Source organism: Cololabis saira, chromosome 21 (assembly GCF_033807715.1).
Source record: "Cololabis saira isolate AMF1-May2022 chromosome 21, fColSai1.1, whole genome shotgun sequence".
NCBI lineage: Eukaryota > Metazoa > Chordata > Actinopteri > Beloniformes > Belonidae > Cololabis > Cololabis saira.
In genome coordinates, this window is record NC_084607.1 from 31,253,161 (window position 1) to 31,268,950 (window position 15,790).

General features: G+C 39.9%; 1 protein-coding gene across 2 annotated transcripts in view; it reads left to right on the top strand.

Annotated features, from left to right (window-relative positions):
• Positions 1 to 4,508, top strand: part of plppr2a (phospholipid phosphatase related 2a) — an 80,907-nt gene extending 76,399 nt beyond the window's left edge. The window contains exons 6-7 of one of the 2 annotated variants that reach the window (XM_061711589.1): positions 384 to 527; positions 2,498 to 4,508. In XM_061711589.1, coding sequence (XP_061567573.1) covers positions 384 to 527; positions 2,498 to 2,557 — 204 coding nt within the window. In that variant the 3' untranslated portion in view covers positions 2,558 to 4,508. The remainder of the gene's footprint in view (positions 1 to 383; positions 528 to 2,497) is intronic. The other variant, XM_061711590.1, reaches the window with a different exon arrangement.
• Positions 4,509 to 15,790: the final 11,282 nt, after the last annotated feature.

The following is a 15,790-nucleotide window of genomic DNA, read 5'->3' on the forward strand; positions in this document are numbered from 1 at the left end:
TCTCTGTGTGTGTGTGTGTGTGTGTGTGTGTGTGTGTGTGTGTGTGTGTGCGTGCGTGCGCGCGCGTGCGTGCGTGCGTGCGTGCGTGCGTGCGTGCGTGCGTGCGTGCGTGCGTGCGTGCGTGCGTGTGCGTGTGTGTGTGTGTGTTTGAGTCATTTTTCCCAAAGAATCACTCAGTGATGTCATGAGATTGAGACGTACGCGGATAAAAGGCATGCTCAACGTAGCCTAATGTAGCGGAGTAAGAGAAACAGTTACTCCTTCACAAATCTACTCAAGTAAAAGTAAAAAGTATAGTGATTCAAAACTACTCCTAAAAGTACAAAATTTCCCAAAACCTACTACCACCACTGATAACTGGTTCTCCTCTCCGCTGTCTTCAGGTGACTTGCGTGATCAACAACTTCCAGCAGTTACTACCCAGCCCGAGTCCGCCGCGGCCGCAGCGCCCGGAGTCGGTCCTGGGCATGCCCATGGTGACGCTGCCCTGCGTGGAGAGTCCACTCGAAAAGTTAAGTGGTCCTCAGGTAAGGGGCAGGGGTGGGTGCGAGGCACGGCGGTGTCTACCTGGTGGCTGCGATACAAACCCCTCGTCTCCCGACTGAAGCTGCTATCCTTCTTTTTGCCCCACAAAAAGAGCAAACATGCATGCTCCAAGCCATAACCTCCCAGTCTCAACGGCTACGCCCACGTGAATCCTTTAAATCCCTTGGACATGCAAGTATTTTTGAAGGCTGATAAAGATGCAGGGTCAATTTATGGTGGTATATTCAGTACTCGAGTTGAGGGGGGATGAGGGGGGATGAGGGGGGATGGCATCCCCCCCTGAAAGAAAAACGGTCAAAATCATCCCCCTGTAAAACTACCATCCCCCCTTTCCATCCCTTATGTCATTTCATCAATGAATGTGGTTTTACTGCTATTTCAATATTTAGAGTCATCACCAGAAAAATAACACCAGAAAAATAACTTATTTGACAATTTTCACCTGTTTCAAGACAATTTTCACTTGAAATAAGTAGAAAAATCTGCCAGTGCGACAAGATTTATCTTCTTATTGCAAGCAAAAAAATCTTGTTCCACTAGCAGATTTTTCTACATATTTTAAGTGAAAATCTACTTGAAACAGGTGAAAATTGTTTTTTCCAGTGATGAGTCTTGTTTTAAGTGTAATGAGATTTTTTTTACTAAAATGAGACATTTTAACTAAAAATAAGTCAAATATTCTTGTTAAGATTTTGAGTTTTTGCAGTGATCCATTGTACTTATCCTGTGAAGGACAGAGTCATATTGATAAGAAAAAGAGAAAACTGTTTTTTATTGTTGTGTTTTGATGTACCGTATTTTCTGGACTATAAGCCGCACCTGTATATAAGCCGCACCCGCACTATTTTTTTAAAAATAATTTAAAAAAGATATACAAGCCGCACCTGTATATGAGCCGCATCCGCTCTATTTAAAAAAAAAAAAAAGATATGCAAGCCACAGATATTTATGTTGTTAGATTAGATATTTACTACATGTACAGAAGGATTTTGAACTGTAAATGATGTACATGTTTGTACCTAAATAGATCCTTTCCTAACAGTGTCTTTTAACAGGCAGCAACTTTGCTGATTAAAACGGGACAGAACCAAGAAAAAATAACCGCTATTTATTTATCTGTTTGAAATCTGCTTCTACCTACTTCTATCTGCTAAAGAAGAAGTAGCGTATTCTTCTTTGCATTTATTTTGTCTTATTAGAGCGCCCCAAGTGGTGGAAGAAAAATCCACAGAATAGCCGCACCTTTGTATAAGCTGCATGGTTGAAAACCTATGAAAAAAGTAGCGGCTTATAGTCCAGAAAATACGGTATTTGATGTAAGCCCAGTGGATATTTAAAGCTTAGAAGGCTGCATTTAACTGCTGCTATGTCATTCCTGCAGTATTTCTGCAGGTGTTTTGATCACTGCTATTATTTGTAATATATTATATTATTTGTAATCAGCACAAATTATCTGTCCCCATATGATAAAATCCACCATCCCCCCTGATTGTTTTTTACAACTCGAGTACTGGGTATATTTATGGATGAAATTCTCCTCACAAGTCTTTGCAGAGCACCACTTTACTCCTAGACCCCTAAGTTTCAGGCTTTTAAAAGATTCGGAGAGTGACTCATCTATTAGGGGATTCAGCTGTTTGACACCTTGAAAGTGTGTTCAGATAAAATGTAAAGCAGGTTGCTGGAGGAAAGTCGTGAATTCAGCTGAGACTAAGAAGAAAGGACCTGAAATTGGTCCCGGTGGCTGCAAGAGGTCACCTTAAGTATCGTTTTCCCTTCAAAAGTGCTGCATTTTCTAAAGCGATTCTCTCAGGGGTGACATCCAGGTTTTTATCAAAATGTCTACGTCCTCTGTGGTCTGTCTCCGTCACTAACCCTCACGTGACTCTTTTCCTCTGTCTCCCACCTTGCCTCTGTCCTCTCAATCTGCTCCCTTGTCTCCCTCCTCCAGCATCCTGCACTCTCCTCCTCCTCCTCCCCACCCTACAATGCCTACGTGCAGCCATTCTAGCCAACTCTGAATCTTTTCGTTACAGTCACTCCTCGCTCCCCTCTGTCATCCCGTTGCCTTATTTCTGTTTTTTAGTCCACGGTACATCTGCTCTCTCCTCCCTCTCTCCCGCCACTCTCTCTCTCATTCCGCGCATCTCTCTTGATTCTTCTCTTCTTCACTCCCCCTCTCTGCCCCGTCTGCTCTCTCTTTCTCACCCCTCTCTTTCCCCTGCAGAATCCACGGGCGTCTCCGTTCACCGAGATCACATGACCATCAGCCCTATCGGTTCCCCGTCACCCCCGATGTCCTCATTCTGTCTCGCTCCATTTCCAGCGAAGTCTAGACCAGCCGGAGCAGCACTCGCCTCACTGCGCGGCCCATCTGGCGGGGCGCTACAAAACGCTGCACCGCTCCTACTCCACGCAGGTCTAGACCTCCGCTAAGACATGCACGATACAGCACACACATTACCCTGTTGCCCTCTCAGCCCGCTTGGGGAACCGATAGGCAAAGCACTTCAAGACTTTTCTCTTTGCTGGACCGCCCAGTAAAGTACTGTGAAAACTTTTTTTCTATGAACTCAGTGTCATCGAGCTTACGATTTCCATCTCCCGCGATGACCTCTCTAAAGAGAAAAACATCAGAACTGTCACTTCTGAGAATGTCCTGTTCTTATCGTTATGGTTTGTTTTTTATTTTCTCCAATGAATGAGTTTGCACCCGTTTGAAGGAAGCAGGCGCTGATAGCTGAGAGTGACAGTGAACTCCCGCGACGACGCAGCCGCCAGGTGTGCTGCTGCTGCCGGGATGTTGCCATGTTGGACCAAAGAAATCCCTTGCGAGTAATGTGTTTTTCTGAGATTAACCTGGAAAATCTCTCTACGAGAAAGCCATGCGCGCGTGCATGCGTGCACACACACACATTCACACACATGCACAAACCCTATTTCTCCCATCTTCATCTGCTCTACGTGACTTTCACCCAGATCACAAAACCCATTTCACATTTCTCAGGAAAGGCTTTTGACGAAAGCAAAACAGGATGAAAGTGCGTGTGTCACCCGGCTGTCTCCTTCGTGGTTTCCCTTTCCTCTCCGATGGTCGCAAGTTTATCAAACTGTAATGTGAAATGAAACGACGCCTCTGGACTGCAGATGCAACCGTGAGCCATTTAGGGGCTAAGTGTTTTAGCTCGTTTTACAACATATCAAATACCGAAAGTAAGGCATTTTACCATAGCATTCAAAATGTAAGCTCAGTTTGAATTTGATGTCAGGAACTCTGAAAAGTTGGGAAACGGATAAACAAAAGCCTGGAAAAGTAGGCGGTACTAAAGAGTGACATCTGGAGCAACATCTTGTAACTAATGAGGAGAACCAGCGGGAGGTCAGTGACGTGTGTAAACTAAGCATTGTAAAGACTGGCAGGAGTTCACCCATCTGTTAAAGAAAAAACACGTTTGCAAATGATTTAACAATTTTAAAAGCGTGAAATCATTAATATATTCAGCATCTCATCCTTTGCGGTTCATAATAACGTCAAGAAATTCAGAGAATTTGAATAAATCTGCGTCCCTGGGACAAGGCCAGATAATCTGCGTTCTCGTGAGGTCTCCACCTCGTCAAATTCTGAGGTGGAGACCTTCTTAAACCTGAGGAAAATAACCAGAGAGAGCTAGATGGGGCCACGAGGAATGAAAAAATATATCAGGAGCTTTCTCAGTCCATGTCTGCTCAAGGCTAGTGTAAAAGTGCCATTGTGTCCATGCTGAGGACCATGCAGTGGTAAACATCATCCTTTCCCAACTTTACTGAGATGTGTGGCTGCAATCAAATTCAATATTACCTTATTTTATTCTTATCATGATGACAGATTTAGTCAAATTAAACATTTAATATTTTTCAAATGAAACATCTTTATATACATTTTTTTTAATATGGGTTTGAGTTTGTGAGCACGGAAGAGTATCAGGGCCTGTAGCACCCTATAATGTAATAATATCCTGAAAATGTAATAACGCCTGAAAATGTAATAAAATTTGCCCTTAACTCAATCGAAAATGTAATAAAATCCAATAATGTAATAACTTCACCAATAATGTAGTAGAATATCCCGACTGATATTGTAATAACATTTTTACCGATAATGTAATACCTTATTACATTATTGGGAATTTATTACATTTTCAGGTGGGTCTTTTTTTTCTTCCAAAACTGATAATGTAATACTTGACAAATAATAATAATAATAATAATAATAATAATAATAATAATAATAATTTATTAATGACCACACAGCCAGGCTGGTGGAATTTGGTCTCAGTACAGCTTCTTGGTACAGGTTCCAACATTACATTTAAACATAAAACATATAACATAAATACATACAAATAATGTAATATATTTGTTCATTTTCAGTCCAGAGTTCTACATTTTGTGTTTTAAGTATCTAAGAATGTTATATACGCTGGATTAGAAACACCAGAATGACTATTGGGTTAAATTGCAGACTTTGAGTACCATGTAATAAATTCCCAATAACGTAATAAGGTAATAATGTAGTTGTTGGTAAAAATGTTATTACAATATCTGTCAGGATATTTTATTACATTATTGGTGAAGTTATTACATTATTGGGTTTTATTACATTTTCGATCGAGTTAAGTGCAAATTTCATTACATTTTCAGGCGTTATTACATTTTCAGGAAATTATTACATTATAGGGTGCTACAGGGCCTCTGAAGAAACAAAAATACAATTCTGAGATTAAAGTCAGAATTTTAGCCATTTTTGAAAGTTGGCCCTGATACTCTTCCGTATGTGAGACATACGCATCGTTACTTCATGTTTTTATTTACATTTTGCAGTGTCCAACCTTTTTTTGGACTTGAGGTTGTATTTGTTTGGTTGCTGTGTGCTTAATTACATTTATTTCTACATGTATATACTGTGCTGTTGCCGTAAGCGCCTGGTGTGGCGCAACAGTTTTGTTACATTTTTGATTTGCACTCCCCTCCACCAAGTTTTTATTCTTCTTTTTCTTTCTTTAAAAACATTTTGCGGCGCCGGTTTAACTCTCTTGTCTGTGCTGTTGGTATAAAAACACCACTGTACTGTGAAATATTTCCCTCTGCTGGACAACACACATGCATAGATAAACACAGGAACATACACCTGTTCCTTCAAAGCACAGATTTCTGCACTCTTTTGCAACCATATTTGAAAGCACACAAATGCACAATCACACTCATCGGCTGTAATCTCTTTGTTACTACACCTTCGTTCCCCTCCGTCCAGTTTATAGCACCGAAGCGTGTTTGTATCATAATGTAAATAGATGTTTTTATATATCGAGAGTGTGGTTTTTACACAATCCTCGCTAAGAATCAGTGTACAGATTGGGAAGATATTGTATTTATAACGATGAAGCATGAGTGATGGTGCTGAAATACTCAGACCCGTCGGTGAAAGGAGTGGAAAAGACCCAAACAGCCCACTCTTTCTACCAAGCTGGACCTGCCCACAGGAGTGGGCATGTGAACACTGGCAGAGCTGCAGCTCACATTCTCTCTGTGCACAGTTTCCCTTTTTTTTTTTAGCTTTTCAGTTTTTCATTCCCCGTGGTGTACAGTAGCTGGGTATTTAATCACCTTTTTAATTTATGTTACATTTAAATAGTTAAATAGCAAACAAAAAACAAAATGAGACTGCACAATTTGTATCCGATAAGTGGATAGCTGGGTAGACTTTTCCCCCAAGGAGCCGTGCACTAACTCTCCCTCTGTGTCTGCAAAAGAAACCCAGCGAGCTGCAGATTCAGCTTTTTCTTTTGCTATTTTTCTATAATTTTTTTTGATCAAAGCATGCCGCAACAAATCTTGTGGCTTTTTGGTCAAACTAGATGCATTTCATTAAAGACTTGGCAATGCGTCCATGTCTTTATGGAAGAAATGGAGATAACTTTAAAAATACACATATCATTTTAACATATCTAACATAAAAGCAAATAATGCTGTTTCCCTCCTTTTTGTCAAATCTATCAAATGTCAAGAGCTAGAAAAACTTCCAGCATAGATGTTGAAAATGCCTGCAGGGATTCGTCTTCTCTTTGTCAACACAAGGCAGCGGATCAAGCTGTGAACTTACATCCCTGACATTGGGGCGAGACGTCGCTGCATACGTTTGTTTTATTTCCTTTTCAAAAGAAAAGAAAAGAGAAGACAAATGTGCGTTTAGCAATAGGTTTAGAAAAAGGTTCCTGACAATCACTAACTATGCCATTGGACAGACAAACACGGCTGAGCTGCACACGATTGGCTCATCTTGTGTTTCCTGTGGTCTTTAAGTGATCAGTTTACATGGAGACGTAGCTGAAATGTCACAACTGCTGTCTTTAAGGTGTACGTTAAAAACAAAGCTTCTACCTTCTACTTGTCACCATATAGGGTATGTGAGCAGGAGAGAAGCACCATCAGAAATGACTTCAGCTACAAAGCAAGAAAAATCCAAATCCAAATTCCCTTTCGCTGCTTCCGCTTTCCCATAAACACAATTAGTTAGTTTCAAATATGGGATTTTTGTTTTCCTTCTTTTTTCATTGGGAGGTCGTGCCTCCCATTGGCATCAACGTGTACGTACCATCCGTCTAAAACTGGTTCCTTCGGCCCAAAGTGACCAAAAAGATCATTTTAAATTATTTTATCATCCATATTGCATTGTTTTAAACACTTCCTCATTGAGTATTCCTCATTTCCTTATTTTCCTCTTTGACTAGCACACTTGATTGTGGGCCTATTATAGTCAGGGGGCAAACCCTAAGATTGATAACTATGCTCACGCTTCTGGGCAAAGTTTGACAACCTTATTTTTTTGTTAGAAGGAACCCCTAGGAGGAATAATAGAGTGTTGTCATCTTGGATTTTTTTGCTGATAACCACTGGAGGCGCTGTAACATTCAAATACTCAATTCATGCATATGGTCACAATAATGGTAAAAATGTACAGTTTATATGCAAAATGTTCAAGATTTTATATTTAGGGAAATGGATAAAAACATCAATTGAAAAACATTTTTTTATTGTATTGCTATATTTTGTCCAATATTGGTTAAAAAATATGACTTTTTTATAGGCGTTTTTAACACACATAATAAGCATCTTTTTTTTTTGCATTCTAACTAGTAATGGGATGTTATGCTAATTTAAGCAGCTAGGTTGCTAGGCAAGCTAGCAAGGCAAGCTGTGTCAAAAACGTCTATAAAAAAGTGATATTTTGTATCCAATATTGGCTAAAATATTACAATATGATTCATAAAGGCTTTTTTAGTATTGTTTTATCTATTTCCTTATATATACAATGTTTTAATCTTGACAATTATGCATACAAATTGTACAGGTTGACCAAAACTGACCATATGCCTGAATTGAGAACTTGAATATTCTAGCGCCTCTAGTGGTCACCAGCAAAAAAAATTCAAGATGACAACACCCCTAAAATTCCTTCTATAGATTTGTTCTAACAAAAAAATAGGTTGTCAAACTTTACCCAGACAAGTGAGCAAAAGTCTTAACGGAGCCTCTTTTCTAAAGTTGCCCCTTGACTATTAAGTCTTTTAGAATGTTTTCCTCCAAAAAGCCAATGTAAAATGTATTTAGATTCTTTTAAACTTAAAGGAGACGCATCATTCCCTTTTTCAACAGCTGACATTTCAGTTGGTATTAGTTCAATATTTGTGCCATGCTTTGATCAAATTATCACAGTTATGCAGAAAAGCACCATATTTAACTATGTCTTTAGAGCTCTGTTCACGGCAGTCAGTTTAGACATCCACACATATCCTTTCTCGCCATAAAAAGATGCAAACCTCTAACTTTCTGTTATATTTAAACCATTTTTCACCTTTTATTTAGCTAAGATTAGGTGTTTTTTGACCATCGGGAATGTTTTCCTATAAGCTCCATCATCTCAGATGTGCATGAGCATCTTAGAAACAAAAAACAACACAAGACAAGAGGGGGGAAAAATGAAACTGTGGTCCTTTCGAGTGCTCAGAGAGCGCGGCAACATGAACAAGTTGTGAAGTCGAGACAGATGTGCAACCTTCGGCGCGTGAAATACTTTTATTCTGCACTTCTCCTCATTGCTTCCCACCCAGTCATGCCCCAACGAAGCAGAGATGCCTTAAGTTAACCTTCCTGGAGAAAATGAGTTTCTAAACGATGTGCGAGCGACTCCCTCGTGAAGAGCCTGGGTAACTCTTTGCAGATGCAGTCAGTCACTATCTGATCCAGCGTTCCCAGTGAGAGTGTTTTGTCAGCGCTAGACATGCTCAAATGAGATACAAACAAATGAACGCCAAGTCTAAAACACCCTTCTGGAAGAGGCAGATTCTCCCTTTTGTTCAGTTGTCAACTTCTCAGCTTTACTTTCCTGTAAAGTCTTTGGTAACTTGTTTAAAATCAAAGAACAAACACGGCGCGGTTGACTGACATGTGAATAGGAGGCACCGGTCTCCGTCAGATCTGCAACTCTGAGGGAGGACTATGTTTCCTTTGATCCTGTTGCAGCAAACCCTCTGTTTTGTAAAGATGTGTGTGATGAGAACAATAAATGAATATTGCAATATGAAAAGCTGTCTGAAGGCCTCTGCTTGGTTTGTTTTTCTGATGTGTTTCGAGTAATTTTCCCATGTTTTCGCAGACAGGTGTACAGTATGTATGAGGGAATTCGTGTCTGTTTTCCTGTATAATGAGAAGAGACTTTACAACCTGATGACTTTCTTTTTCCATCCTCTCAAAATGCATGAAAGGCTGAGTGGACTGGAATCGGAGGCATCTGTGAACTAACTGATACCTGTACCCAGTACTCGAGTTGTAAAAAGAAATCAGGGGGGGTGGTGGATTTTATCATATGGGGACAGATCATTTGCGCTGATTACAAATAATATAATATATTACAAATAATAGCAGTGACCAAAACACCTGCAGAAATACTGCAGGAATGACATAGCAGCAGTTAAATGCAGCCTTCTGTAAGCTTTAAATATCCACTGGGCTTACATCAAATACATCAAAACACAACAATAAAAAAACAGTTTTCTGAACTTATCAATATGACTCTGTCCTTCACAGGATAAGTAAAATGGATCACTGCAAAAACTCAAAATCTTAACAAGAATATTTGTCTTATTTCTAGTTAAAATGTCTCATTTTAGTAAAAAGATCTCATTACACTTAAAACAAGACTCATGACTGGAAAAAACAACAACTTTCACCTGTTTCAAGTAGATTTTCACTTAAAATAAGTAGAAAAATCTGCCAGTGGAACAAGATTTTATTGCTTGTAATGAGAAGATAAATCTTGTCCCATTGGCAGATTTTTCCTACTTATTTCAAGTGAAAATGTACTTGAAACAGGTGAAAATGGTCAAATAAGTTATTTTTCTGGTGTTATTTTTCTGGTGATGACTCTAAATGTTGAAATAGCAGTAAAACCACATTCATTGATGAAATTACATAAGGGATGGAAATGGGGGATGATTTTATTTCAGGGGGGATGCCATCCCCTCTCATCCCCCCTCATCCCCCCTCAACTCCAGTACTGCCTGCATGTACCTATATTTGCATCTTGGTTTTCAGACTGTAATTGTAGCATTAACTCTCCTAGATTCCCCCTCTAATAAAAAAAGAAAGAAAATAAACTGATTTTATCATCAACGAAGCATAAAAAAGGAATAATCCTGTTAATCCGAGGTCCGTTGACCAGTAAACGTACATCATGATCTCCGACCCCGAGAAAATCCTGTGTCCAACAATCTTTAACCGTTGTAGGAAAAAGAAAGAAAACAGGGAATTAAAATGAAACAGAAGACAAGATGCACGGAAGTAGTAGCAGTATATTACATCTAATTTATATTTCTAAAGTGCAATTAAATGCTTTTGTGTATTTTTCCATACTGTTTGGCCAATCTGTCACCTGTTTTATAGTAATGCCTCTTTCCACAGCCATTACTATAATTGATTGTTTCATCGCGAAGCGTGAACGTTGCTCAGACTCATCTGAGAGCTTTTCAGATAATTAATAAGGTAAAAAAGAAGAAAAACGTTTGACAACAGCAATCCTCAGAGGATGATGATTATGATTAGTAACGCTATTATCAAATCATTGTTTTTACACCTTTTTTCTCCAGCTGTTAAGCTCGGAAGGCAAGTTTCCAAAATTAATATAAATATGACCCTACCGGGAAAACGAAGGGAACTGCACCACTTTAATGATGTATATAAGTGTTTAAGATCATGATATGAAATGTTATGTTCTAAACTACAATGTATGTGTCTGATTCTGTCAAAAAGTTGTAAAGCCATGCTTAGCTTTTCTCTAAAGAGGTGTAACCACAAAAGCAGAAGTAGGCAGTGATAATCTAATCTCTGATAATAATCATACTTGTTGCTGCATAGACGAGCTCGGCTTCATCGATTCAGGTTATCCTCCGACAATCATGCACGTTATCGTGCTGTCAACGTCAACGGTGCATTCCCTTTACCTCAGAAATCAGAGTGATGTCACAGTCAGGTCGATCCAGTTTAAAGTCGGAAAATTAGCATTTCTGAATGTTGGATTGTCGTCATTAACGCAGCCTTGTTCATAGCAAAGCTGCATGTTGTATTTAGCAAACAGAGCAACATGTGGACTCATTAAGACGAGCGATACTGTGTTTGTCTGGTTTAATGAGAGTACAGGAAGATGGATCTGTTATACACAATAAAATGAGTTAGGGTTAGGGTTAGGGCTAGGGTTAGGGTTAGAGTTAGGGTTAGGGTTAGGGTTAGTAGGGTTAGGGTTAAGGGCTAGGGTTAGGGTTAGGGTTAGTAGGGTTAGGGTTAGTAGGGTTAGGGTTAGGGTTAAGGGTTAAGGGTTAGTAGGGTTAGGGTTAGAGTTAGGGTTAGGGTTAAGCGCTATGGTTAGGGTTAGGGTTAAGGGCTAGGGTTAAGGGCTAGGGTTAGGGTTAGTAAGGTTAGGGTTAGCGTTAGGGTTAGGGTTAGGGTTAGTAGGGTTAGGGTTAGTAGGGTTAGGGTTAAGGTTAGGGTTAGGGTTAAGGGCTAGGGTTAAGGGCTAGGGTTAGGGTTAAGGGTTAGGGTTAGGGTTAGTAGGGTTAGGGTTAGGGCTAGGGTTAGGGTTAGGGTTAGTAGGGTTAGGGTTAGGGTTAGGGTTGGGTTAGGGTTAGGGTTAGTAGGGTTAGGGCTAGGGTTAGGGTTAGGGTTAGGGTTTTCAGACCCAGGTGGATCTAAAACTTCCACCTAAATGAAGCACATGAGCCTCTAATGTGCATCTTTGGCATTGTAATTAATTGATAAGGTATAAGTACCACTATTAAATAATTCAGTTCATTGGAAGAAATAATAGTGACCGAACAGTTTCACATATTCAGGTTTGGTTAAAGTTACGTCTCTTTGTCTCATTTAAGACCTGTGTGTTAAATGCTCCCGCGTGGAATGCTGGGTAATGGTGGTCATTAAGAGATGTGACACCACAGAGCAGTCTCTGGGTGAAGCATGATGCTGCTTTGCAACAGGCCTTGCTTAGTGATCTAAAGGTGAAGCGGAAATGTTTGGAAACATGAATTTGAAACATGAACCTTTTGAAGTTCTTGAACCCCAGTTCCTGGTTTGATGTGTTAATAGTGACTGCGTTTACATGCAGTCAATAACCCTTTTAAAACCCGAATATTGGCAATAAGCTGAATTTGCACGGCCATGTAAACACCAATAACCCCTTTGAATAACCCGAATTTGCTCATATTGGGGTTTTTAAAAACCTGAATATGACACCTGGGTTACTCCTTTTAAAACCTGTAAACATGTAAACATGTAAACTCCAAACGGAATATCCCCATCAAACGGAACAGGAATTTGTTTTCTGCACATGCTCTGTTCACAAGGAATCCTGGTCTTTTGAGTCCAGGAAGTTCTTATAAACATGGAGAAACACAAGACCACGCCACACTTTTGGAGTGAGGAGGAGACTAATCATTTTATAAATGTAATGAAGGATATGAACATTTTGGCATTTGTAGACGGTAGAAAGTGCCGGGATAGTGAGATTTACAAGAAGGTGAGCGAAAAGTTGCGCGAAGCAGCATTTGTTTTGAATTTGGATACAGGAAGGAGAAGCGGAAATGACGGTAATTGCGTCATGATGTTCTCCGTGCGTCGCTGGTTTGATCCAGATATCCCAAATGATTAATTACCCTGATATTACCCGGGATATTCCGAATGTTTCAGTAACCGGAATATTAGCAATAACCCGAATTTTGACTGCATGTAAACGTAGTCTGTGCATCAGGGACCTTCTGGCTGATGGTGCTTTAATATTATTCAACCCTTGAAATCACAAAGTCCTGTATTTCACATTGACTTTATTAGGCTTATTTTATAAAATACGCTTTTCCAAAATGTTCTCCAGGGGGCTTTTCCCCAAGTATACGCCGTTTTCTTCTTCAGGTAACAGTGATTCTCGTGGTATTGGAAGAACCCCAATATCCTCTTTCTCTTTTAAACGCTTTATACCATGACCCATCCAGGATTGCTATCCTCTTTCATTGGATGTGAATCACAATGATGCATCATGATGACACATAATAAATCAATGAAGGCTATTTAAGTATACTTTGATTCAGATATTCCCTTTCAGCATCGTCATTACTGAATGATGTCATTCATTTGCCAGCTTTATGTCCATACTGGATGACTGAGCTGAACGTGACACGGACATACAAGCAACCTGGAACGAGACAGGAGGCAACCACTGGGATTAGAGCAGGACACGCTCCCTCGTCTGCTTCCTCCAACATTTAGGCTTCTTGTCAGGAACACACAGCTCTGATCTCAGTCTCAACAGATGTTGCAGTTGCAGGACACGTCCACACGATGGCAATGCAACTCACAGCCCTCCACCGGTGGGTGAAGGTGGGAGTGCTGGGAGGAAAAGCTTCAAACCGCAGTCATACATGCACAGGTTTTCCAAGCTATGTCGTGAAATGAAAGAAACAATCAAGCCGCTCCTAAAGAGCAGCTCTGCACCTGTAAACAATAATGAAGCATGATGAGAGCTATTTGTTTTAATGTCACAGATAATGCCAAGAATCACTTGTACATGAGTGTCTGGCAAACCGTCACACCGCATGCCTGATTTGCTCAGCGAGTGGCCTTTTTAATTGATTTTTGGAAATTTATGCTCCGAAAACACGGAGGACGCTTTGTGAATTAAATGGGATCGCTCATTTATTTATTTATTTATTTTAAAAAGAAAAGAAAGCAAAAAGGAAACAACTTACAGTACAGCTGACACTAATTGCAGTCAGCTCAATTCCCCAGACTTTAGTCAGATGCACCTGCAGTGGAGATAAATAGATAAATAAAAACTCAGCCTAACTGGATTTAAACAACCACCAAACATCACAGTATGAGAGGTTCATGGAAACAACGTCATCTCCTCCGTGAAATCCCACCTGCAGCATCTTATTGCTGGCTTTTTTCTCCTTTTCTCTAATTTGCCCATACAGGCCTCATTAGTGCGAGCAGCTCTATTCCCTCTGTTCGTTTGCTTGAATTTGTAATTTCACTGTGCTCTTCTTTAAATTCAAATCACGGGTTTATTGGTAATTTTAAGCATCTTTTTTCCCTCCCTCCCTCTTTTCTATCCTCAAACAGAAAGCTCATTGGGTTTGAAGAAAAAAAAACCAACCTGTTCAGAGTGACTGAACGTTTTAATGTTCAGTCAAAGCTGAACGGTTTACAAGTTGGTGTTTAAAAGAGACGAGAAAGTGAAAGACTGGGAGATATGGAAGTAGCTGCTTTCAGAGAAACTGTTTTATTTTTGTGTTAAAGGAGATAATAGCACAGAGAGAGTACATAAGGTTAATTCCTAACTGCAGCAAGATGGTGAATGTTAAAACAAATTTAATGACTGATTTTTTTACACAAGTACACAGCGGCATGGTTTTCTGTCACCAAAGCAAATATTCAGCCGTTTAAAATCTGAAATATATTTCGATGTAAGAGCCAAGAACGCACAGATAAAAATGGAAAAGATGCATCTGTTAAAGCAGCACCAGGAGTTTTTTCATAGACATTCCAGACCGGTTTCAATTCCACTTTTTCATATTTGATTACCTTCAAGATGGGTCATTTGGCCCCTGCAGTCTTCTCTGGGTCTCGGAGTAGAAATACTGATATGTATTCATTATTTTCTGTCTCAATTCAGTTAAGTGGCAAGATTTCCCTTTTAGAAAGTCAAGTGAGAACCTCCAGCGGGCAGATTTGAACCTGTGAGAGCGACATTTCTGAAATTATGGCTCTGATGCTATAAGCTGTTAGATAATAACTACTTTTTGATATTTGGAAAAGAAAAGATAATAAAACGCCTACTGAAGTTCAGAACAAGCATTAAAACGGAGAAGAAATATGGCAAAGTGAAGTAATGCAAAGAAAGTGTCAGGATCTCCGGTTTCTGTTGGGTTTTGGGTTAACTTCCTGTTTTACTTTGAAAATCTTTTTCCTTACGTGTTCCTGGTTCCAATCTCGCCTGATTGTTTGCACCTTTGGCTCAGCAGCCCCGTCTATATATTGCATTTTCCTGTCTCCCTCCTTGGATTCCTGATTTCCCTGGCTTCATTTATCTTCTTTTCAAGAGGAGGTGTTTTGATGTTATTTCTTTATTCCAGGCAAACAGTTAAAGGAAATTTGTTCATACTGGAGGGACCGTGGTTTGGGTTTGGGAGAACATTTCTCAGCACGTTTTAAGTCCTTTTAACCTTCTGGAATCTGATCCTGCCCCAAGTGGAGGAGTTCCTCTGATGTGGGTTGAGATCAAGGCCCCGTCCCAATCCACCCCCTAGTCCTACTTTTCATCCCTATCCCTAAATTTTGCGCATTCCCGTGAGGGTAGTGGTGTCCCAATTCCTCTTTGCATGTAGGGGTAGTGAGCATAACGAGGGCTAGTGGGCATCAATCTAGCCCTACAGAGCGAGGGATTTCAGATTCTGACTTCGCGACGAGGGCCAGAAAAATTTCCCAGAATGCTTTACGTCATCATTTGCAGACTCAATCAAACAAAAAAACTTGGCGGACATTTCTAATTTTTAGTGAATAAAATCAATATTTTGAGTTAGTTTCTGCATAAAAATGCGTTTTGATTACATTTCTAGCGAGAAATATATATTTTACTTTCATAATATTCACTCAGTGAATGTAC